Source organism: Gadus chalcogrammus, chromosome 2, assembly GCF_026213295.1.
Source record: "Gadus chalcogrammus isolate NIFS_2021 chromosome 2, NIFS_Gcha_1.0, whole genome shotgun sequence".
In the NCBI taxonomy this organism is placed as follows: Eukaryota; Metazoa; Chordata; class Actinopteri; order Gadiformes; family Gadidae; genus Gadus; species Gadus chalcogrammus.
The window spans coordinates 11,307,952-11,330,640 of record NC_079413.1 but is presented as its reverse complement, the minus strand read 5'-3'; the positions used below and the strand labels follow the sequence as shown (position 1 = coordinate 11,330,640).

Genomic DNA, 22,689 nt, shown 5'->3' with positions numbered 1-22,689 from the left:
TATTCTTTATCAAGCGATAACTACGTTTTTGTTGTAAATAAATCGCTGTAAAGGAGCTGGCTATCGCCGAATGAGGTAACAAAATGGTAATTGAGCCTATGGCCCAATCATGAAAGCCTTTATAGTATTTGCAGTATTGTGTTTGGTACGAACTGGGTGTAGTTTGTTTCACCGTTTCTATGGGAAAAATATTCAAGATTTCCTTGAACCATTTTATTTCAGCCCCAAACCCCCAATCTGTGGCTGCTGCCACTTGCCAAGTCGCCATTGTAATAAGAATTTGATTTTAATGGCTTGCCTGTTTAAATTAAAGTTTAATAAAAATACCTGTATAACCTTATGTGTCTCACGCTGTCCTCCAGATGCAAGGGAAGATCCCCGGGAAACAGGAAGAGGCCTGGATGCTGAATCGCCTCATCAAGCAGCTGACCGAAATGGGCTTCCCTGTGAGTTCAACTCTGATCTTGTCGGTCTTGTTGACCATTAGGTTGATGCACGCCGCGTCCCAAATCCCCATATGGAAATCCCAGTACTTTGAGCGCATTTCAGGTAATTTTCTCGGCAACCTGAGCACCCCCGACAGCAACGCAAATGGGACTGGAGTAGCTACCACTATTAGTATGAAGTCTACAAAGACGAAAGAGTTCATAAACAAGATTGGGCCAATTCAGTCTGCTTTAAGTAATCAAACAGGGAAACTACCTTAAAAACATAACGTTTCCAAGATGTGGATTTATTAAAGAATGCATAACCACCGGTCATAATCCCACTCATCGGTGAACTGCCATAGGCTACAATATTTAACAGTCTGCAGCAGTCGATTACAACGTCCAACAGTGGGTTAAGCCTCTAGAACACTTGTAAAAAGAAGCTTAAGCGTCTCTGATACTAATGGCGCATTTCCACTGGAGGCTGCGAGTCGGTTCAGTAAGCAAAGGTACGGCACGGTTAGCATTTCCCCTGCCAAAAGTGGGCCTGATCCGGACTGAGCCGTATTGAGCTGTACTCATCTCACATTACTCCTCCATTGGGGTAGAGACGCCTGAAAGGGTGCTGGCAAGTTCGAGCTACACACGCCGTCCATTGATTGGTCGACAGAATCGTGCAACAGGGGGATAATGACAAACAAACAATTTATTGACAAAGGCCAAAGCTTCGTATATTGGAGAAAGATATTAGTATATATATTATTATAGAGTGAGATGGAGAGGAAGGTATGGGAGATAGAGGGGAAGACATGCAGCAAATGACCACGGGCAGGACTCGAACCCGAGTCGCTGCGTTTAGGACTGAGCCTATTATGGTACGCGCTCTACCCGGTGAAACACCGGGGCGCCCCTTAAGTCAACTTTTTTAACTTAGAAAATTTGTTTTTGAATTTTTGAACATTGAAAAATGAAGGTGACAATGATTTGTTGAACATTTAAAGAGTTAAATTCAGAGGCAAAAAATACAGACACGTTATTTCAATTCATAAATATTCTGTGCTTAAAATTCAATGGCTTTTTATTTTCAATATCCGATGAGACAGATTTACTTCCATATATTTTACGCTGGTAAAATAGTCACAGTCACAGTAGGCAGCACGCCGGTATGCTGCACCAACAAACATCCAAAATGTAACATCTCCCACTTGTAACTGCCATTGTTAATGCAGCAGAGAAAGATATGCTTTAGACACCAGTACTTAACATGTGCCTAGTCACAGTACTCAGTCTTGCAGTGTGGCGCAGGAGATGTTTGTGTTCCCTTGAACAAAGCCCTATCTCATCTCTGAGATATTTGAATCCTGTCTGTTGTAATGAGATTGGTGGATTCAAACACAGAATTAAAGTGTGTGTGTGCGCGTGTGTCCCTGCCAGAGGGACCCAGCCGAGGAGGCCCTGAAGACCAACAACATGAACCTGGACCAGGCCATGAGTGTGCTGCTGGAGAAGAAGCTGGAGTTGGACAAGCGGGGCATGGGCATGGCCGGCCATGACTACAGCAACGGCCTCATCAACAAGGCCCTGGGGGGGCCCCGGCCCCCGCTCCTCTCCAAAGACCCCCCCATGGACCGCCGCTCCCCCTTCATGGATAAGGTCCGACATCTTCTCTCTGTAGGGTTTCTTGGTGACTCACAGTGCCAAATATGCCCGTCTTATGACTGCCTTTTTCCCAGCGTGGTCCACGCGTTTATATTGACCGAGCTATATTGACCGAGCTTGATTTCGCACCCCAATTTACCCCTCTCGAACCCTGTACATATTGGGGATTTACGATTAGACGGCTTCGCGCTTCAAGGGGCGGGACTTGGGTAGAGTTGTTGCCGCGTTGTCTCCACAACAGAGATAACGCAGCTTTATCAACATGAGTAGTTCTAACTGGAGAGACAGTGAAATTTGCGAGTTGCTGACCATCATGAGAGAGAAGGTGATGCAGTCGCATTTAACAAAGACGTTGAAGATGGTGTTATCTACGAGAAAGACGCAGAGGAACTTTCCTTATGAGGCTTTAAAAAACATGTGGTCAGCAATATAAAGAATATGTTGGCGTTTTTGCACTTGTAAATAGTAGCCTACACTGAGATGTCATCTGCTCATTTGTGACAGTACTTCCAAGGTTATATTAAGCCTATTTGTAGCGATTCAGGGGTATATAAATAAATGCCAAACACATTTGACTTTGACATGTTTAATGGTCAATTATGTGTAGTTTGGTTTAAATTATGTAGCATACACTCAACCATGTCTATCTCAACTATCGATAATATTTTTATTTATTATTGCATCTCTATTACTGCTTCTTTCTTGACATATTCACTGTCAACCTTTGGTAGTTTTATAGTTATTAAAACATTATTCTTAATTATACTGTACTGTACCTGTAGGCACAGGACAGTGGCAAGAATTAAATCAAGTTTTAAATATCTCATCTTATTGCATTTTTTTGATATTTCTGCAGGCTGGGATATTTGGGAGTGGTGGGCCAGCGCAAGGCCGCGCCCTTCATCATCATCATCAACAGCATCAGCAGCATCAACATCAGCATCAGCAGCATCAGCAGCATCAGCAGCAGGCCCCGCCCCCGCAGCCACCAGTGCCACCGCCCGGCTCCTCCCAGCCCGGTCTACGGGCTCAAGTGCCTCAGATACTCTCCCCTCAGGTAACGAGAGAGAGACACACACTGGACCAATACTTTAAATCACTTTAAATGAGCTCAATGTAAATTCAAGCTTTTTTTGGTTTTGCTCTCTCTCCCATTGCAGGTTCAAGCACAGCTCTTACAGTTTGCAGCAAAAAACATTGGTCTGAACCCTGCACTTTTAACCTCACCGATTAACCCTCAACACATGACCCTCCTCAACCAACTTTACCAGCTGCAACTGGTGGGTGACGTCCTGCGCCTACCTCCCTCCTCCCTGCTCATTAATGACTCACACATGAAACATGTCCAAAACCCAATTACTGTCAGGATTTCGTTTGATAAAAGCACTTTGTTATGTTGTTCATGTAACGTTATGTAATGAATGTGAATTATTATATCGAGCATAAAAGCATCACTGTAGAGAACATAAATACAGTTTAAATACAAAGACCCAGATGTACCGCATGTAGGGTTTCTAGCCAGGGTTAATTTGCAAGCCCTGTCCCTGGTTAGGCTACTGTTAACTATGAATAGTAATAGTAATCCTCTCAACACGTGTGTTTTATGTCTCAGGCATACCAGCGTTTACAGATTCAGCAACAGATGTTGCAGGCGCAGCGCAACGTCTCTGGCCCCATCCGACAGCAAGAGCAGCAGGTGTGTGTGGGTTGTGGAAAGCCTTTCTCTTCATAATGCTCTTGTATTGAAGGCTGGATTGGAATGGTAATGGAGAGGGATGTGTCTTTTCAAACACTCACCCCAGTCCCCTCTCTCTCAACAATGAATGCACACAACGCTTGATAAGCTGTGTCTGCATCCTCTGTGTTTACTCATTGCTAGGTAGGATGTGTATTGATGTTAGCACATTGCTAGGTTCTCACAGTATTAACGTTGGCTAAAGGCAAAGTTATCTTAGTATTGACGGGAGCATATTGCTTCTCTCAGTATGACACTAGCAAATGCCTAGGTATGATTGGTATTAACATTAGCTACGGGGTAAATCCTCTCAGTTTTAACATTTGTACATGGCGTTACGTTGCTACGTTACTACCTTATATGGCTAAACATCTCCATGGTAACTCCTCCTCCGTCCATCCAGGTTGCACGTACAATCACTAACATGCAGCAACAGATCCAGCAGCACCAGCGCCAGCTGGCCCAGGCCCTGCTGATGAAGCAGCAGCCGCCACCGCCCACCTCCCACGCCGGCCTGCACCCAGGATCCGTCAAATCAGCCCTGGACTCCTTTCCAGGACATCCCCATGCTTCGGGCCTTCCAGACCTGCAGACCAAAGAGCCACAGTCTTCTCCCCACGCCTACAGCACCTACCCACACTGTGAGTAGCATTGAGTCTCAAAAAGAGAAGCTATGGGAGAAAACAAAGCATATGACTGCAAGGTGTTGTTGCTAATTGGCACAATGCCTGATTGATGCCAGTTGGTGCCAATCGCCATTCAAGATACGATAAACTGACCTTAGATGAGTTTGTACATTCATGCAGCAAAGCGTGTTATTGATTCCGATGTAACAACATTACCTGGGACAGGCGCAGAGGTGGTAGTCAATAGTTTTGTATTCTGTTGATGGTTATATTGTTGATCAGGCACGTGCAGAGGGGGGGGCTATGGGTGCCCGAGCCCCTGCCCTTTTCCCTCTGAAGGACCAAAGTGCCCTTTTGAGTGGTCGTTTAAATTGTCAATGCTTTGTAAAATTACACATGAACAATTAAACGTTAACATGTGAATCAATTATTCGAGTATAAAAACTTCAACGGTAATGATATAGAAGTAAAGTTTTTACTTTGTAGCCTTGTTTACCGGCGCTCAGTGCGCTGCTGCTGCTGAGTGACGTCATAGGCTATCAACGTGACCTTTCACAATTTGCCTGCCTGCAAGATGCGCTTGTTGTTTTAAGAGACGGTACAACGCAGGGTAAGATCACTACAGAGTCAGACACAGACAGTTGTTTCCAAAACCATAAAGTTGATAATGCTAAATAAACTGTAACAGTTATCTAGTTTTGTAGTCTCATTTTGAAGTATAGGCCTATGTTTGCCAGCAAAAGCTTTTCAACAAGCATCGTTTTAACTGACCTGTGAAAGTGGCTACCACTCGGTTTATTTTCTATAGCCTACCAGCTAGCTATACAGCTAACCTATCTGGGAAACCTTTTGAAATTGCAAAGGGAAAGCATACATCGTTATATTTAATCTGTATACTTTGTAGTAACTACTTGGCCACATGACATGGCCAAATCCGTTTCATGTCTACTCTGTCTCAGTGTCTCTGGCAGAACGGGGTGAAATTGGTTTTATATTCGACATTCGTCGATTTTCCGGGGTTGTATCTGTAATAGCGTCAAGTGCTTAGGGACCGTCAAAAAAGTGCAACGTAATTTTTTTCAATTCTTAATAACTCACTCGAAATTCATCCTATCAACATCAAACCACTTCTGATGTGTTTATGTACTCGTTTTGTAGTCCCCACTACCCCTCATTCTAAAGAAAGACTTTTAATTGTTTTTAAAAAATGCAAAAGTTTTCAGTGCATGTATTGCATCCATATTTAAGGCTTTATTTTTAATAGCTCACTTGTTTTTATAGATATCAACAACAAACCACTTCTGATTCGTTCATAAACTCATTGTGGAGTTCCCACCACCCTGTGTTTAATAGAAAAACATAAAAAAATTAAAAGTCACACGTATACATTGTGTATAGTTAGGCTAATTCGTATTCAAGGCTTTTATTTTGTAATAGCTTAATTGTTTTTATAGATATCAACACCAAACCACTTCTGATGAGTTCATGAACACACATGTGCCCTTTTTTTAATTTGAGCCCCTGCCCCTCAAAGGGTCTCTGCACGGCCCTGTTGTTGATGATAATATTAGGATGTTGTTAAACCCTGTAGCAGCCAATAACGCAATAACGGCCAATAACTTTATAACTTTCCAATAATGTGATAAAGTTGTTGAGCCAGTAACATAATAAAATGTTGCCAATAATGTAATAACTTATTACGTTATTGACTGGTTATTACGTTATTTGCCTTGTATTAAAAAAATCCTTTGAAAATGTAATAACTGAGCCAATAATGTAACAACTTATATTTATTTTCAATTTCTGTAGAGAAACTGTCACACTTAGCCTTAATCTTGCAACACATGCTCAAATATCAGACATTCCAGATACCCCTCCACCCTCATACCCCCCTCCACAGGATGCCTTAAGGAGCAAACTATTTGGATTTCTACAGTATGTAACTCTTAGGGTTCCATCATAGTACTCCTTGTATCAAACTCCGTTATTGGCAAGTTATTTCGTTATTTGCTTTATTACATTTAAATTATTACGTTATTGGACGTTATTACGCTATTGGACGTCATAACGTTATTGGCCGTATTTAAGTTATTAGTTCCTACAAACCTTCATCCCCCCTCTTTTTCTGCCTCTGTGTCCGTGCCCTCAGCTGGGCTGAATCCCAACATGAATGTAAACCTCAACGAGGTGGGCGGGGGGCTGTCCATGAAGGAGCACTCCCAGCCCCAGTCCCGCCTATCCCAGTGGACGCACCCCAACTCCATGGACACACTCTCCGGGGGGTCCTCCCCCCTGGAGCACAACCTGGCCAAGCATGGTGAGGACACACACCCGTTCTGGACACATGACACGTTAGTGGATAATAAAAGACCAAGGCACAGCCTTTTCAATTAAAGCCCTGAGCTACAGACCACACATTGGAGATTTTGTCATTAAATGATATACTCTCCATACTTATGGAATTTGATCTTATCAAAATATACATGTGTCACACACAACGTGAAGCACAGAAGCCCAAGTGAGCGTTATTAGATTTTTGAATTTAAACATGTGTTGCTGTCCTGTGTTAGCCAACCTGGGATCCTCGCGCAAGTCGCCCCAGATGGAGGACTCCTACAGCGCCTACAGCCTACACTCCGACTCCCCCTCAAGCCCCCCGGACCACTGGGGCTCGGGCAAGAGCAGCAACGACAAGATGGCCAACGGGACCAACATCACCTGGCCTCCAGGTCAGTCACAGGACCGATTGTTTGCCTGTTGTTGGAATCATTTCGGGCCGTAGGTCAGTGTCTCCAAGCATTGGGGTTGATCCCAAAGCTTGGGGTTGACCCCAATGCTTGGATGGAGTTGGATGGAGTTTTAGTAACAAAAAAAAGTCAAGCCTTTACCAGCATACTGCATCCTAGTGTTGTCATGATACTGACAGCACTTTTGGTTGTAAAAAGAAAAGGATCAGATTTCTTTTAATATCTTGTGTTGTTGTGTTGGGTCTCTGTAGCATCGCTTGTATGGGTTTAATGTGGCTTTTGACTTTCTTTGGTAATTTGCATCGCTTGCATATGGTTTTAATGTGGCTTTTGACTTTCCTTGGTAATTTGTCTCAAAGCAAAAGTACTTCCAATCTGCACTCCTGCCGTTTTCTTTCTCTACCAAAACCGGTCGCAAATGCACTTCACTTGACTTCAAGAGTGTTGGCTAACTTTTAGCGTACACTATCGCACACAGAGCCGAAATTATGCGAGAGACCGCACTGAGTTTGAGGAGACTATGGGCACTGTAGCACCGTGTGTGTGTGTCTGTACTTGTTCCTAGTAGTTCCTAGTCACTAAGTACTTGTTCCAAGTACTTAGTTGGCGCACTACAGTTTAAGAATCATTTAAGTGCATAAACATTAAGCAAAGCGGGCCGCAAATTAAGCAAAGCAACTGCTTTTAAGTGCTACAACATAGAACCAAGAGATAGTAACGCAAAGACATAATGGAACAAAAAAATGCATTGTGCGTATCTTTGCTGGGACATTAGTACTACATGTTGATGGGGTTTAAGGCAATGTCTGTAGAAGCCGATGCACACAAAAGGACGTGTTTCCGTTATCAGCTGAACACTTAACCTCTTCACGGCGCTGTGCTCAAGAGTTCTGCCCCGGCGTGCCGTGGAAGGGCCTCCAGAGCATTGACCCCGAGACGGACCCCAACATGACCCCGGGTAGCGTCCCCAACGGGCCCACCATCAACACCAACATTCAGGACGTGAACCGCTACCTGCTGCGGGACCGGAGTGGAGGTGAGCACCATGGACAGGGAGCTCAGGGGAGCATAGGTTCAGATGGGACGGATCTATTGTAGATCCGCACTGATTCCCAGGCTCCACGGCATCCAGGTGGGCGTTCACCTGTGTTTTAGTTGATGTGTGTTTGTTCACATTTACATGTACACTTTTGTTTGGGGTATTTTTATTTTTTTAATCTTCTATACTTTAAACTTTCTCCACAATTGTGCCTCTTTGCAATGTATACGCCTTTCCTTTTCTGTTGATAAGCAAGCTCTCATCTGTTGGAAAGCTTCTGTTCCTTCACTTGGTTCCTTCGATCTTTTTTCATTTCCTTTATTTCTTTGTTTCTTCTGTCTTTCTACCTTTTTTCATTTTTTTTATTTGCATGGACTTAGGCTCCTCCCCCACCTCATCTCAGACCGAGGCTCTGACTTCCTCCTCTGATTGGCCAGTCAGTTCCTACTCTAGCTCGTTCAGTCTGTCGTCCCCCGAGATGGACGACGCAGGTACAAAGCTCCCCCCTATCACCCCTTCAAGCCCATAGGCCCCAACCCCCCCCCCCCCCCCCCCCCCCCCCCCCCACTACGGTGAACCATCCCCTGCAAACAGGCATCTCCTCCCCTCTTAACCCTCTGACCATTTCCCTCATATTACCAACTTGTCCAACCAAGGAAGAGAGTATGAACTCCCCCCCCCCTCCCCCTGTGTTTATACCCTGTGTGGTTCTAGCTTCCATACAGATGTGTAAGGTGTTGACTTCCTCTCCTGGATGCAGCATGGAATGCTCCAGAGGGAAGTGGATGTTGTTTGTCTGTTTGTATTGTTTGTAGGTGGGCTGGTGTGTGGCTACTGTTGGGCATTGACTGAGCTCTAACATGTATCCCACCCTGTATGTGTGCCGTTGTCTCTCTCCCTATCTCTCTGTATCTTTGTCCATCTGTCTGTCGGTCTGTCTGTCTGTCTCTCTCTTGATCACTCACTTACTCACTGTAACTCTCTCTCTCTCTCTCTGTCTCTGTCTCTGTCTCTCTCTCTCTCTCTCTCTCTCTTTCCCCCCCCCTCTGTCTCTGAGTGTCTCTGTCATTTTGGCCTCAAGGAGAAGCCCTGTTGTAGGTTGTTTGCCTTGTGACGAGTTTGCTCACAAATACACACATCACATCCTCTTACAAACTGTGTTTTTGGGGAGGCAGAATTCGCAATCAGTGTGTTCAGACCTGGTGTAGATATATGCACACAGTGAGCAGCCACACTTAGTAGGCCAATGCCCATTTCCATAACCACTCACAACGGGAATTCTGCTTTACTAACCCTTTAATCATGTCAAAAATATTTATGAAAATAATACTTATTATTGATGTGGAAGTCTTTACATTACAATGTTGGCGACAGCATATTTGTATGAACGTCCATGGCAATATCTCCTGGAGTGGGATCAACAAATTAGGACTGCTGGATTATTGGAAAATCGGAATCCATGATTATTTTGGGCAATATTTTAATCACGATTATTCAATCGATTATTTTTCAGCTTGAATACATGATGCATTTCTCAGATTTCTCTCCAGAAAATAACGTTGTAACTGAGAACTCTGAAATTTCCCCTTAAAAAAATACACAAAATGTTCAAATAGAAGATGTTGACATCGGAAATAATGTAAATATTGGCATCCAGCTGTTCCGCATTTGTATAAAACAATGAATGAAAAAAAAGAATACGTGGGATACAACAAATGCATCCCAACCTTTTGATGCATCTTGTTTGTCGGTCGCTTTAGTTTAAAAGCATGAAATGTGGTCATTGGTCGGTTGTCTCTCCCCGATGCCAACCCGCTACCTTCCCCTCCCTCCAGGTAAGCTGCCGGACATGAAGTCCACCTGGTCCCCGGGGGCCATCTCCAACAGGGAGGCCACAGGCTCGCTGTCCCACGAGCTGTGGAAGGTCCCCCATGGGCCCCGCAACTCTGCGGCCCCCTCGAGGCCCCCGCCCGGCCTCACCCACACAAAGCCCCCACCCTCAGCCCCATCGTCCTCCACCTGGGGGGGCAACTCCCTAGGACTGGGACAGTCCTGGAGCTCCTCCTACACCTCAGGTAACACAGCCTGTCGCACACCTCCCCGGTTCCCAGGGGCCATTTTGGATCTGTTTCCGAGTGATGAAACTGGCTTACCACACCCACACGCAATCCACGCTCCACCTGTGATTCTCAAAGTAGGCCTTGTAAAGATATCTCAATATGGAATTATATTTTGGAAAAATTAACTCAATATCGATATATTTTTCCAAAAAAATTAATGTAAAAAATTAATAAATATCGATTCAAGTCATTTTCAGTCCTAGTAAAATTAGGATTTTTGTAACCATTTTCACACCATTGTATTTTCTTATAATATTAGGTAAGCTAAGGGAATTAGGTTAATGGTAACCGTATGTGACAATAAATAAACCGCTATATCATCCAATCCAACCATCGCTAGCACTTGGCATCCTCCAATCTTAGTGTGAAAGAAACAAAGTGAAGCAGATCGTTTCTGGGTATTTCTGTTGACCCTGGATGTGGTTCTCTCGGTCTCTCTCAGCTGGTAACACCTGGAGCACAGACAGCTCCAGCAGAGGCAGCAGCTGGCTGGTGCTGAGGAACCTCACGCCACAGGTACTGGCCTTCCTTCATTAGGTCTGGGTCCTACCTCCATCACATAGCCTCATCCATTCATTAGGTCTGGACCCCTCCCTCCATCACATAGCCTCATCCATTCATTAGGTCTGGACCCCTCCCTCCATCACCTGCCTCATCCATTCATTAGGTCTGGACCCCTCCCTCCATCACATAGCCTCATCCATTCATTAGGTCTGGACCCCTCCCTCCATCACATAGCCTCATCCATTCATTAGGTCTGGACCCCTCCCTCCATCACATAGCCTCATCCATTCATTAGGTTTGGACCCCTACCTCCATCACATAGCCTCATCCATTCATTAGGTCTGGACCCCTCCCTCCATCACATAGCCTCATCCATTCATTAGGTCTGGACCCCTCCCTCCATCACATAGCCTCATCCATTCATTTTAAAGGGCTCCACCACATTACTAGTGATTGACTCTGGCCACCTTAAACCGGCTTACATTTTCAACATTCCCATGCCGGGTTGACAGAGAGCTTCTGGCACGCTTATTCCACGTTTCAAAGAGACATCGCAGTAAAGTATCCTTTTCTTGAGAAACCAGAGCAGATTTACTGGATACATTATACTGTTTTCAATGCTACTTAATAGATTCATGCATCCTGTATGTGTGTGTGTGTGTGTGTGTGTGTGTGTGTGTGTGTGTGTGTGTGTGTGTGTGTGTGTGTGTGTGTGTGTGTGTGTGTGTGTGTGTGTGTGTGTGTGTGTGTGTGTGTGTGTGTGTGTGTGTGTGTGCGTAGATCGACGGCTCCACCCTGCGCACGCTGTGCATGCAGCACGGCCCGCTGATCACCTTCCACCTGAACCTGACGCAGGGCAACGCCGTGGTGCGCTACAGCTCCCGGGACGAGGCTGCCAAGGCCCAGAAGTCCCTGCACATGTACGTCTCCGCCGGGGGCCCCCCCCGGAGGCACCGCCGCCACACCCTGAAGCACGCCCCCCCCCCCCCCCCCACCGTGTGACCTCTGTTAACCCTTTGTGCTCCTAGGTGCGTCCTGGGCAACACCACCATCCTGGCGGAGTTCGCCGGGGAGGAGGAAGTGGCGCGCTTCTTCGCCCAGGGCCAGTCGCTAGGGGCGACCACCAGCTGGCAGGCCAACCCCTCCGGCAACGCCAACCAAGCGCGGATGGGCGGCGGCGGTGGCCCCGCCCACCCCATCGGACACCACGCGCCCCACTGGGGCCACCACAACAGCTGCAGCGGAGGTAACGGGGCCGGAGGCCTGGGCGGCGGGGGGAGCAAGGCGGGCGGAGGTGACATGCTGTGGGGGGGCGGGGGGCCCCAGTACTCCAGCCTGTGGGGGCCCCCCGGCGGCGGTGAGGACGGACAGGTCATGGGGAGCCCCACCCCTATCAACACTCTGCTGCCAGGGGACCTACTGAGCGGGGAGTCCATGTAAGAGCACAGAGGCCCCCTCGGGGGGGGGGGGGGGGGCCCAAACACAACGAGAGAACAATCCAGATAGCAAATCAATGTGGAGATAATCAGTGTGGAATCCGTCAATCGGGAGCGAGCGGGGAAGACCAGGCTGTCCCCGGAGACCCTCCACCTCGTCTCTCTGTTGAGATCGGCGCTCCTTTTGATTTCAGTGTCGGAAATATATCAAGTGTAAAATGTTAAGTTTTTTTTGTGTGTGTGTGTGAATCTCAGAGGGTGGTTACTTTTCTCAGTGTTCACTCTCTCGAAAAGCAACAGGACAGCTAGTCTCAACTTGGGATAACTCTCTTTTTTGCAGTAGTGCAACTGTTTTCGGACAACTGTTCTCTTGACATTTGCGCCGTGTTTTAGCCTAACATAAATGTCGATGATACGTGCTGCCATCTAGAAAACTTGACAACCGCCAGTCCGCCCCGGCCTGCCCCAATCAGAACGGTTCGAGAGCTCGGCGCCACTCCGGACTATAAGTGGCGCTCTTCTCTCAGTACTATTTACTAGCCTTAACCTCTAATGACCCCCTCCTCCCAATGCCCTTTCTGACCCCACTCGGACCTCGGACCTCTCAAACCATCCTCAAACTATGTGTTTAAAGGGAAAGATGCAACTCCCTTCGCGCCTTGTTTGAAGCCATTTCTGTTTGGTTGGGTTGACTTTGACTTCCTTGGTGGAGAAGAAGAGGGAAAAGGAAACACAAACAAAGCAAAAACACTGCAATTGAAGTAAAGGTCAAATGTGTCAACTTATTTGTGCTCGGCGGTGGGTTAAGCTTTTTAAATGTAATCATTATCGCTGGCTGGTGTACGTACGCGCGGGTCAGCACCAATCAGCCTAACGAACCACTGCTCTCCTACTATAAACCAACTCTACGACCCACCCGCCACCTACCTGGGATCCCCATACCCCCGACTCAGCTGACCAGTCGAGCTGAACCCCCCAGGCGGCGAGCGACCGGGTGGGGGAAACGTCTGTTGCAGCAGGGGGCGCTTTCCTCCACCGTGTAAAGTGATCTGCAATACAAGCCACAGACTCTACCGTCCAAGTAACAACACACCCCGCAGAGAGGAAACTCACAAACGAAAACCCAGTTGGACGCATGTATATCGATGCATATCCGACAGGACGCTGGAGGATCCCAGAGTCTGCCAGAGAGCCTAGGGTCCATGTCTAAATTGCTGGGTCCCACTTGGTGTTACTGTGCGAGGCGAAGAAGCTTGATACCGATGCCTCCTCAAACGGTTATGTTCGGTTGTGACACAACGGACATTGTCCACTTTCCTCAGCAAGCCGCCGGTCCTCACTAGTGACTATTGCGGTAAAGTGTGTGTGTGTGTGTGTGTCTGTGCGTGTGTGTGTGTGTGTGAGAAAATATGTATGTTTAGAATGGTGAAAAACAAATTTGAGGAAGTTGCTTTCTGTATTACCAAGACGACGAAAGAGGCATTCATTTTATTTAGTTTTGTGTTGCCTGTGTTTTCTTGGTACCATGGTGTAATGAACTCTAAAGAGGTGTTTATCATAGCACTTAGCAACCTTTAATGCAAACAAATCAGTAGAGGTGAGAATGGACACTGGCAAACAAAAAAAGACATAAAAAAAAGAAAGCGTTCTCATAAAAAGCAATCTGCTCAGTGACTTTTCTGTGTACTTATCGTTGAACCTTTACGAGGATGGGGAGAAAAAAAATATTTCTTTGTGTATTTTCTTATTTTAGATTTAGTCCTTTCCTCCCTCGATTCGGTGGGACCAGGAAGGATGTAGAAAGAGAAGAGAACCTGTAGCAAAGTTGGAATGAATACAACAAACACAAACAAAAGACCGGACTTGCATTCTGTGCGGAGCACTCCCGGGTCATCTTTGATTAGATCAGTGAACATCACGTTTCCTGACTTTAAAGTCTCCTTTAGCCTTTGTGTCCAGGATGCCGGAAGGGTCCCTTCCCACCAATCCTGCAAGGGGGTATGCTAGCCACCTGTGTGTGTGTGTGTGTGTGTGTGTGTGTGTGTGTGTGTGTGTGTGTGTGTGTGTGTGTGTGTGTGTGTGTGTGTGTGTGTGTGTGTGTGTGTGTGTGTGTGTGTGTGTGTGTGTGTGTGTGTCCTCCAGAAGGCCCCATGCCAGCGTGCCTGCCCACTGGGGACCGCTGGCCTACCCGTATTAAAACTACTATCATACCACCTCTGCTACTGCTGCTGGGGCAGAGTCTGTCCTCAGCAACCCTGTGTCTATCTCCCTCCTCTGACTCTCTCTCTAACTCTCATGCAAGAATCACTTTAGCCAGAGGTAGAGGATGTCCGACATTTCCTGGTTTCACTTATGGTGTCGTGTTTTATTAACGATATATATAGTTATCCGTTTAGAATTTCATCCACTTGTTTTGCCGTAGTTAACGATGATTACTGCGTTGTTGCGCCTCTGACATCGAGGGCCGGTTGACAGGCAAGTGTTTGAGTGTGGCGTGTGTGTGTGTGTGTACGTGAAGCATTGATCTCATGTTCAGAGATTAGGCCTTGCCCCTTCTTGGGAATGGAAGGGAGAGAGGTAGTAATTCTGTGTGTGTGTGTGGGTTTGAAACAAGTCAGCCAATCTACTCCCCCCAGTCCTGCCACTGCTCCACCAACACTACCATGTATCAGGGTGTCACCGTGCCAATTCCTCCCCCACACACACACAGACACTGGTGCTGTTGTTGTTATTATTATTATTATTATATGTCCTTTATAAAGAACTGTGGGAGCACTCGGGACAGACTGCTGCCCTCTGTTTCTATGCAATAACCAGAAGGTTGAGGGTTTGACGGCCATCGTGATGTATACGAAGCTCCACCGGGCCCCGACCGAGACCCACCGCTCACACTCCAGCCCCTCCCCACCCTCCTTGGCCGGCTGTACTTTATGTGGAGGGAACCTCTTTTTTTGAGCAAGGACCACACCCCCTTCACTCCCAACCTTTTGGGGTTTTATGAGATGGGATTAGTGCTTAACGGAGAGGTAGGGGTGGACATGGGAACAACACTAAGCAGGGGCTTGACGCAGAAGCTGTATGCAATAACAACTTGTCTGCGGATACATCTCCTTCCATTTTTCCATACGTTACATCTGTGGTAGAATCATTCTGTTGATCCTACATCTTCCCCCCCTGTGTTGTTGTCGCTGGGCTGGTGGTGGGTGGGGGTTCTGCTCCAGCAGATGGCTAGGAAGGGGGAGGTTTGCTGGCCTGGCCGAGGACAGCCTCTTGGCGCCGGTCTTAATTAATAACAGGGCACCGAGACAGCTGGGAAAGCAGTGGTAGGTAAGAGTTAGGATGTTTTGGGTATGATTCCTAGTGTGGCTGTGGCTGTGTGAGTGTGGGCTGTTGACGCGCTAAAAGGGTCACAATTTGGTACATCTTTTTTAAGAAACCGAAAACATGAGATAAAAAAAAAGTTATTGCGATGATTTTGACAGACAAAAAAGCAACCTTATTCTTAAGTGTGCCTGCGCTGTACACTCTGCGTGTTCTCTTCATCTAGCTCGGCTCAAAGGGCCCTCTTCAGGGGCACCTCTATTCACAGCGTTCACTTCTGACCTCCGAACTATAGGGGGCGCCAGCTAACTTAACAGGGGTACACTTCCTTAAATCAGCACGACCACATGGACGGACTTCATGTTTGGTACCATTTCGGGAACATGCCCTCTCTTCCAGTCGCGGGAGAAATTCAACCCAACAATCACTAATGCCTGTTCTTGTCTGGGGTTTTTTGTCTCTGGAATCCCTTTTTCTTCTCGCTTTCTTTCTCTCCCTCCCTCTTCTGACTGGTCTTGATCAGGGACTGGCGAGTATGCAAGGTGCTGTGTACCCCCCCGCCCCCCCCCAGCCTCTCTCACCCATCCCAACGCTCTCCGTCTCTATGATCTACCTGTCAAGGACAATGAGTGTTGGAAGGAAGTGGTCTTTTTTTGTGTTGTTCTCGTGAACTTGGACTGAAATGCAACTGGAGTTCGATTGATAACCGTGCTTAGGAGAGACGCATACAAGATTTTTCGAATGACAAATAATTAAACATAAAAATGCGAAGGCCTGGCTCTTTTATGCACATGCTAGTTTGTACATGTCTACAATCAAGAGTCATTTAAGCAGTGTATTGTGTGTTCGGCTAGAACTGTCTTAGTCTGATTTAATATTTTCCAATGCCCCATCGGCTCCCAAAACCTTCTGGCCTGACTTCTCCCTAATGCTTTGTATCTTTCTCCCATTTCCCAGACATAAACATAAACATATCAGAATAATAAAAAAACAAAAACATTAACTAATACTTGAATCAAAAGAAGCGCCAATAATGTAATGTGAACACTTTTTAAAGTGATTTTTTTTCTTTTTGTCTCATTCATACGTCAAGAGATTTTTCTAACAGCATTGGTTCATATTAAACAACCATTGAAATACAAGCATTGTTGGAAAAACAAAGATTTAATATTAAGGCAATTGGACATCTGATGTATTAAAGCAATTTGACATCTGATGTTGTTGTGTGTTTGCACAAGTTTGCTTGGTGTGTGTGTGTGTGTGTGTGTGTGTGTGTGTGTGTGTGTGTGTGTGTGTGTGTGTGTGTGTGTGTGTGTGTGTGTGTGTGTGTGTGTGTGTGTGTGTGTGTGTGTGTGTGAGAATATCAAGGGTTTTGAGCCTGTGAATTTGGCGGACATGGTTCCCACTGTGTATTTTTAATTTGAGTAGGTTATCCTAGGATTTTTTTTGAGCGTGTCTGTTCATTGTTTCATTTGTTTTGCTTGTTGAAAAGTATATTCCAATGTTGGTCGTCATTAGCCTATAGCGTTGCACGGAGTAGCTGACCCAGCCCCCTCCTTAGCCAATCGAACAACCCGATCCAAGTATGGGGGCCGGGGAGTAAACAGGCCGGGACACTTCACGTGTAAATGTTTACTCAAGGACTAAAAATGTAAGTGTGTTTGAAAAAAATATCTGTAATATGTTTATCTACCTTAGTGGCTTTCATCTTGGAATAATCCGAGATGAACCGGATTATATATATTGAGTATTGCACCATTTTCTTTCAGACTCTAAAAGAAAAAAAAAGAAACAGAAAAATCTTTTTTATAGATACACAGAAAATGCAACAAAAAAAAGTATTTTGCTGACCTGTGGCCATGGACTGATGTGGGAGGTTAGCACTGTTTTAGCTGCGATGCAAAGCATAGTCGCGGTTTGAAATGGAAGGACAAGACATCGGACTGAGTTGTGGAACCTTCCAGAGCTCTTCAGAGGGTGCCTATTTTTATTTTTTTTAACTTTTATTTCTTTCTTGATTATTGGGGGTTGTTAGCTTTGTTTCAGTTTCTACGGAGGTTCAGTCCTCTAGCATTATTAGTTTTCCTTCTCTCAAGGCCACCAAACCGTTTACACCAAACACTTTATTTCCTGGTGTTTTTTACAATAAAATGAAAAAATTGAATAAAGATTAAGCAAAATGATACTATGGGAACTTATAAAAAAATTGAAAAGGACAAATGCTTCCATTTATAAAGTACAACACAACGCTTTGCATTATGAAGACTTATTGTCTTTAGGAGCTCTGGGATGGAACAGTGTCGCCATGTTCTGTTTGACCTTGGGCTGCTTTGTTCTGTCAATGTTGATTTTTAAGGACTATCTGAAAGCCTGTCATTTAAATGTTGATATATGAATATATTTTGTTCCTTTTTATTTTATTCATTTTGAAAGAAGACATAATTGCTCACTATCTTGCACACACAAAAAAAGTGGATTTCGTCTCAGGAAGGCTGAGTTTCCAGAGTACTGACTCCACGCCATTTTAATGTAAGTTTTTACAAGTGAATATAACAATTTAAAAAAAGTTGATACGAAAAATACAAATTGTAAGCACTGAAAGTTATGGATTTCAGAGGAAAGAAGTTCTCTTTGTTTTCTAAATCCGTAGCAGTTACATATTAACCAAATAATGGACTTTAAATGAAAATGGAGTGCTTTATATATAAATCTATATATTAAAAATTGCTTTACATTTACAAAAAAAAAGTGGTCAATGATTTTGATTGTGAAAGAAAAAAGTGAATAACATGCAACATTGCTGTTTGAATCTTTATTGTATTTTATTATGAGGTCCCGACCTGACTGAATCAGGAACATTGTGCATTACTCTCTTTCTCGCTCTCTCTCGCTCTCTCTCTCTCTCTCTCTCTCTCTCTCTCTCTTATATTTATATATATATATGGCGGGTATTAGACAATAGAAACATTTGAAACCATTTTTGTGAATGCTTTTGGTGGGTCTTACTTGCAGGATCGTTTTTTATTTGTAACCGACTGGTTTCAAAAGATCACAAATCTATGCACAAAGTTTTGGGGCGCTGATGAAGGTGTCGTTACCTACTTCTCTGTGACCCATGTATTTTTTGCTTTGTCTTGTGGGGTGGGGGGAGGGGTGTCCAATGTATTGTGTTATCCTAAAGTGGTGGGTGGACTGCGGAGGTCTTTATCAATGCAGATGTTGGAGCCTGCACCACCACCTCCCTACTCCAACTTCCTCCCCCCACAACTATGTACCGCTACATCACCATGCTGTGTATTTCTTACAAAAAAACACCAATGAGCATCTTAGTCTAGAGCACTGTGGGATTCGAACCCATCAGGGGTGTATCTTGGTTCAATTGTGTTTTTTCCTTCTGTCCCTTGGTCCCTTTTATTCAGTTAAAAGTATTTTGGTTGGGTGGGGGGGGGGGGATTAGGGCTGTGTTGCATTGTTTTTCATGTTTATGAAATGCTAAGGAAAGATGTCTGTACTGAGATTAAATGAAAGTTCCGTGGCTTGTAATGTTTTATTTTACTCTCTGTATATCTATCTCCTCATAGAATGTGATTGTTAAATGACATGCACCGGAAAAAAAATGAAACAATGGTTTTAATAATCAATGGCGCTTCTTTCAAATATTAATAAAACTGCAGTTTTTTACTTGGCTGTTAAAGATGAACTTGTCGTCCGTCTGATTTTAATCAAAGCTTTGCAGGCGTAGCACGTTTCTGTGAAATATCTGTACCTTTCATCATGGGCCCCAAGCTATTGTTTTTACATGAAAGCTCTTGTACGATCTACTTCCTCCATCCTCCTTCCTGTTGTTGGTTCGCTATCACCCTCTTGGAGACTCCTATTTAGCCTTTAGAGGTCAGGCAGGAAGAAAGATGGCAGAGCAGCCTATGCTTAAAGAGCATGGATGTATAAAAGTAAGTTAGGAGGTTCAGAGCATTGGAGGGTGTGTGATCTGCCGGGGACAGGCGTAGTAGTTGTCCTCCGCCTGCCTGATGCCGAGGTTGGAGTACACAGGGAAGGCTGTCTCCATGTGTGAGGTGCTCATGGTGATATTCTGGGGGCTTCCTGCGCACCGCCTCTCACTCTTGCTGTTCATTTCCTCGTAGATCGGATGAGGCGGCTGTGGTTTCTGACGACACCTCGCCCTCATCTGTGAAAGCAAACAGACTTCACAGCCGGAAACTTTTGGTTTTGACGTTTCTAACGGCACCGCATTATTGTCTAATGAAAGACTATATATGTACTCATTTTGCAACTGGCAAAACTTAAACCATGTGTAGCCATAACATATACGTTAGAGAATGTTATAATAGGATATCATGCGTATCTTATGATAAGACTCTTTACCTTTACTCTTTTCTCTTTAAGGTCTCCTTTAACACTGCAATAACACTTATTACATGCTTATTAACCAAAACGACCTTCTGAACATGTTACAATTTTAAACAACATAGACATGAATCCACCACAGGAAGTCAGTGGTTTCCTCTAGCGTTGCCATGGTTGCAGTCGGTTATGAGTCTGGTCACTCACCCATCTCTTTCTCGCTAGCCAGGTAGACATCAGCAGCAGAAGTACTGTAGCAGCAAATATGCTGTAGAGCAGGGATGTGTACTTACTAGAGCACTGGTGGCACTGCCTATCTGCATGATGACAACACATATATATCAAAAAATAAGGGCATTAGAAATAGGCGTACATACTGTACTTTCAATAAATTAACCCAAACACAAAATTAATTAAACTGGGTGGCCAAATACAAAACGTGTGTGTGTGTGTTTTAGGTGTATATCCGTGTGTGTGTGTGTGTGTGTGCGTACGTGTTTTCCTGACGTGTGTGTGTGTGTGTGTGTGTGTTGACGACCACTCACCAGTCCCCTCCACCAACAGAAGCACCTGTGGACAGGTGAGGAGGCTGCGGTCCGAACCGTTGGCCGTGGAGCTGCTTGTGAGCTCCAGGTTGTACAGCCCCGTGTCCGAGGGCTGCAGGTCGGTCAGGGTAAGGTTGACCCACCACGCGCCCAACCCCCCAGACGCCACGACCAGACGTCCCCGGAGCCGGAGGTCTAGCTCGAGGCTGGGGCTGGAGTCCGCCCACACCGATAGCAAGGTGGTTTGCCGACCCGGGACGCCGGGGTACAGGCGGGACAGCGTGAAGCCTTTCAGAGAGCTAGCGGGCCCCTCAGGGGGACAGGAGAAGTCTGTTGATTGCCCCTCTGTCCTGTGGATGAACAGCACCTCTGCAAAGACTGGGGCAGACGGGGAGGCGGAAGACAATTTGGACTTTACATCCAACAGAGCGATGCCAAGATATCCCTCCAAGGTCGATAGGATGGAAAAAAATTGTCCTTTGACTTAAACCTTTTCCTGTTCTTCTACTTTTAAAAAAATAATCATTTCCAAAAAGAAGTTAAATAATTATGGCGATGAACATGCAACATTGATGATTTAATGTTACTCTTTTACATTACCATGTTTGTTTTCCCGTCACGTTTATCAAAATAAAAAGTGTGGCTCTTTATGATCAATAAGAAAACCATGTGGATTAGCCTGTTTAAAAATAAGAAATGTGCAATCTTACCAACAGCTGTCTTCATGAAAAAATATATCAGACACACAGACCATTTCTTCATGGTGGCCGAAGTTGAAGTTGGTGGATAAAAGTGACTAAATATCCCTTCTAGCTACACTGTTGTCTCTGTTATGCTGCATAATACTGCAGTACTGATGGTTGGTTGCTCTACTTCTGTTCTTCTCTATCTCGAGACAGGATGAAGGTTCCAAGCCCATTGGCCCCCCAGGTGGAGAGGAAGCGTGAGTGAACTAAAGAACCGTCTTACACGGTTATAGGGAGGGAGACAGAGGCTGAGGCCGACCTCTGTGTGCGTGGCTGGCTGGCTGTGGTTAATCAGTTAAAATGCCTGTTATGAATGTTTTTTGCAACAGTTCAGATACCAGAAAGCCATTAGCTCTGGTGAAGCTATCCTAAAGCTCTTTATCCCACTAAACAGTGGGACAAACTAGGTCTACTATTTGGATGTCAAACCATGACCCAACTTGGACGTCATATTAATGTTCAACATTTCACCTTTGAACTGGGTACATTTTTGGACGTCATTTGGACGCCTATGACAGGTGCAGGAAATGTATACATGATCCAACTGTGCAATCCGTTGTCGGAGTGACGTCTTTTCTGTGTCATTATTGGTCGTCAAATTTCGGTCCACAAAAGGGTATTTTTTGTAACTCGGGGGGGGGGGGGTTGGACAAGGCATGCCATGTTCTTTCCTCGTCTCATGATAGGTGTTATTAGACGAAAAAAACCGAGGGGCTTGCATTACATTTCGTTGCATAATCATCCCTCCCTACTTAACACGGGCAGATAGCCTACTCTTTACTCAAATGTATTTGTTATCCCAATGCAACAGCCAAAGCGGATGAAAATACCTAAACATCACAACATTGTGTAGCCTAGTCCTAGCAAGGAAACTGACATTTCGATACTCTTATGCTTCGATTTGCTTAGATATTAAGTTTCTTAATATATCAAGACCAGACATTTACAAATTAAATTTCATCATCAGTGTGAAGAACTACAGTAACACGGTTTTGTGCAAGAACAACAAGTCATTTATGATTCGAGATTCGTTTTGTTTACCTTCGACTCTTACAACAGGAGAAATCGTAGCTTTCTCAAATAGTTGCCGAGCACTGATTCACCGAGCAGCAGCACCGCGGTGTTTGGGTAAACCGCTCTAATTCACCCGTGCAGAAAAAGATTTGGGCCGCACGGGGGGGCCAGAGACATGTCTACAGGGCACTGGGCCCGTGTAGAACCCCCATTGGATATAAATAACCCAACCCAAATTGTGAGCAAAGAATTTTCATAAACTCTTTGGCGGAGATTCACAAAAACAGGACTTTTACCTGTTTTTTTAATGATCTTATTTTAGGAAGTAACAAAAAATTCTGTTATTCCTTCTCTGCTCCAAGTGTCCATCTCAGGAGCCTCAACGGGTATTGAGCCGTTAGCACACA

General features: G+C 45.1%; 2 protein-coding genes across 2 annotated transcripts in view; one reads left to right on the top strand and one right to left on the bottom strand.

The window, feature by feature from the left end:
- Window positions 1-20,497, top strand: part of LOC130404414 (trinucleotide repeat-containing gene 6C protein-like) — an 80,400-nt gene extending 59,903 nt beyond the window's left edge. Inside the window, exons 8-21 of the mRNA XM_056609126.1 lie at window positions 363-446; window positions 1,863-2,081; window positions 2,944-3,144; window positions 3,248-3,367; window positions 3,700-3,783; window positions 4,226-4,463; window positions 6,598-6,765; window positions 7,019-7,177; window positions 8,082-8,231; window positions 8,615-8,725; window positions 10,070-10,309; window positions 10,797-10,870; window positions 11,639-11,778; window positions 11,887-20,497. Of these exons, the coding sequence (XP_056465101.1) occupies window positions 363-446; window positions 1,863-2,081; window positions 2,944-3,144; window positions 3,248-3,367; window positions 3,700-3,783; window positions 4,226-4,463; window positions 6,598-6,765; window positions 7,019-7,177; window positions 8,082-8,231; window positions 8,615-8,725; window positions 10,070-10,309; window positions 10,797-10,870; window positions 11,639-11,778; window positions 11,887-12,298 (2,400 nt within the window). The 3' untranslated portion in view covers window positions 12,299-20,497. The remainder of the gene's footprint in view (window positions 1-362; window positions 447-1,862; window positions 2,082-2,943; window positions 3,145-3,247; window positions 3,368-3,699; window positions 3,784-4,225; window positions 4,464-6,597; window positions 6,766-7,018; window positions 7,178-8,081; window positions 8,232-8,614; window positions 8,726-10,069; window positions 10,310-10,796; window positions 10,871-11,638; window positions 11,779-11,886) is intronic.
- Window positions 18,411-22,426, bottom strand: LOC130374059 (uncharacterized). Its single transcript, XM_056580631.1, has 4 exons — window positions 21,233-22,426; window positions 20,523-20,900; window positions 20,185-20,294; window positions 18,411-19,801 (listed from the first exon to the last, which is right to left on the bottom strand). The coding sequence occupies exons 1-4, from the start codon at window positions 21,282-21,284 to the stop codon at window positions 19,580-19,582; spliced, it is 762 nt and encodes a 253-aa protein (XP_056436606.1). The 5' UTR covers window positions 21,285-22,426; the 3' UTR covers window positions 18,411-19,579.
- Between the last annotated feature and the right edge of the window lie 263 nt (window positions 22,427-22,689).

Coding starts and splice junctions, on each gene's coding strand:
- LOC130374059 (XM_056580631.1), bottom strand. CDS start 21,284: ATGAAGAAATGGTCTGTGTGTCTGATATATTTTTTCATGAAGACAGCT. Junction 20,295..20,522: donor TCTGTTGGTGGAGGGGACTG/GTGAGTGGTCGT, acceptor GTCATCATGCAG/ATAGGCAGTGCCACCAGTGC. Junction 19,802..20,184: donor GGCTAGCGAGAAAGAGATGG/GTGAGTGACCAG, acceptor TTGCTTTCACAG/ATGAGGGCGAGGTGTCGTCA.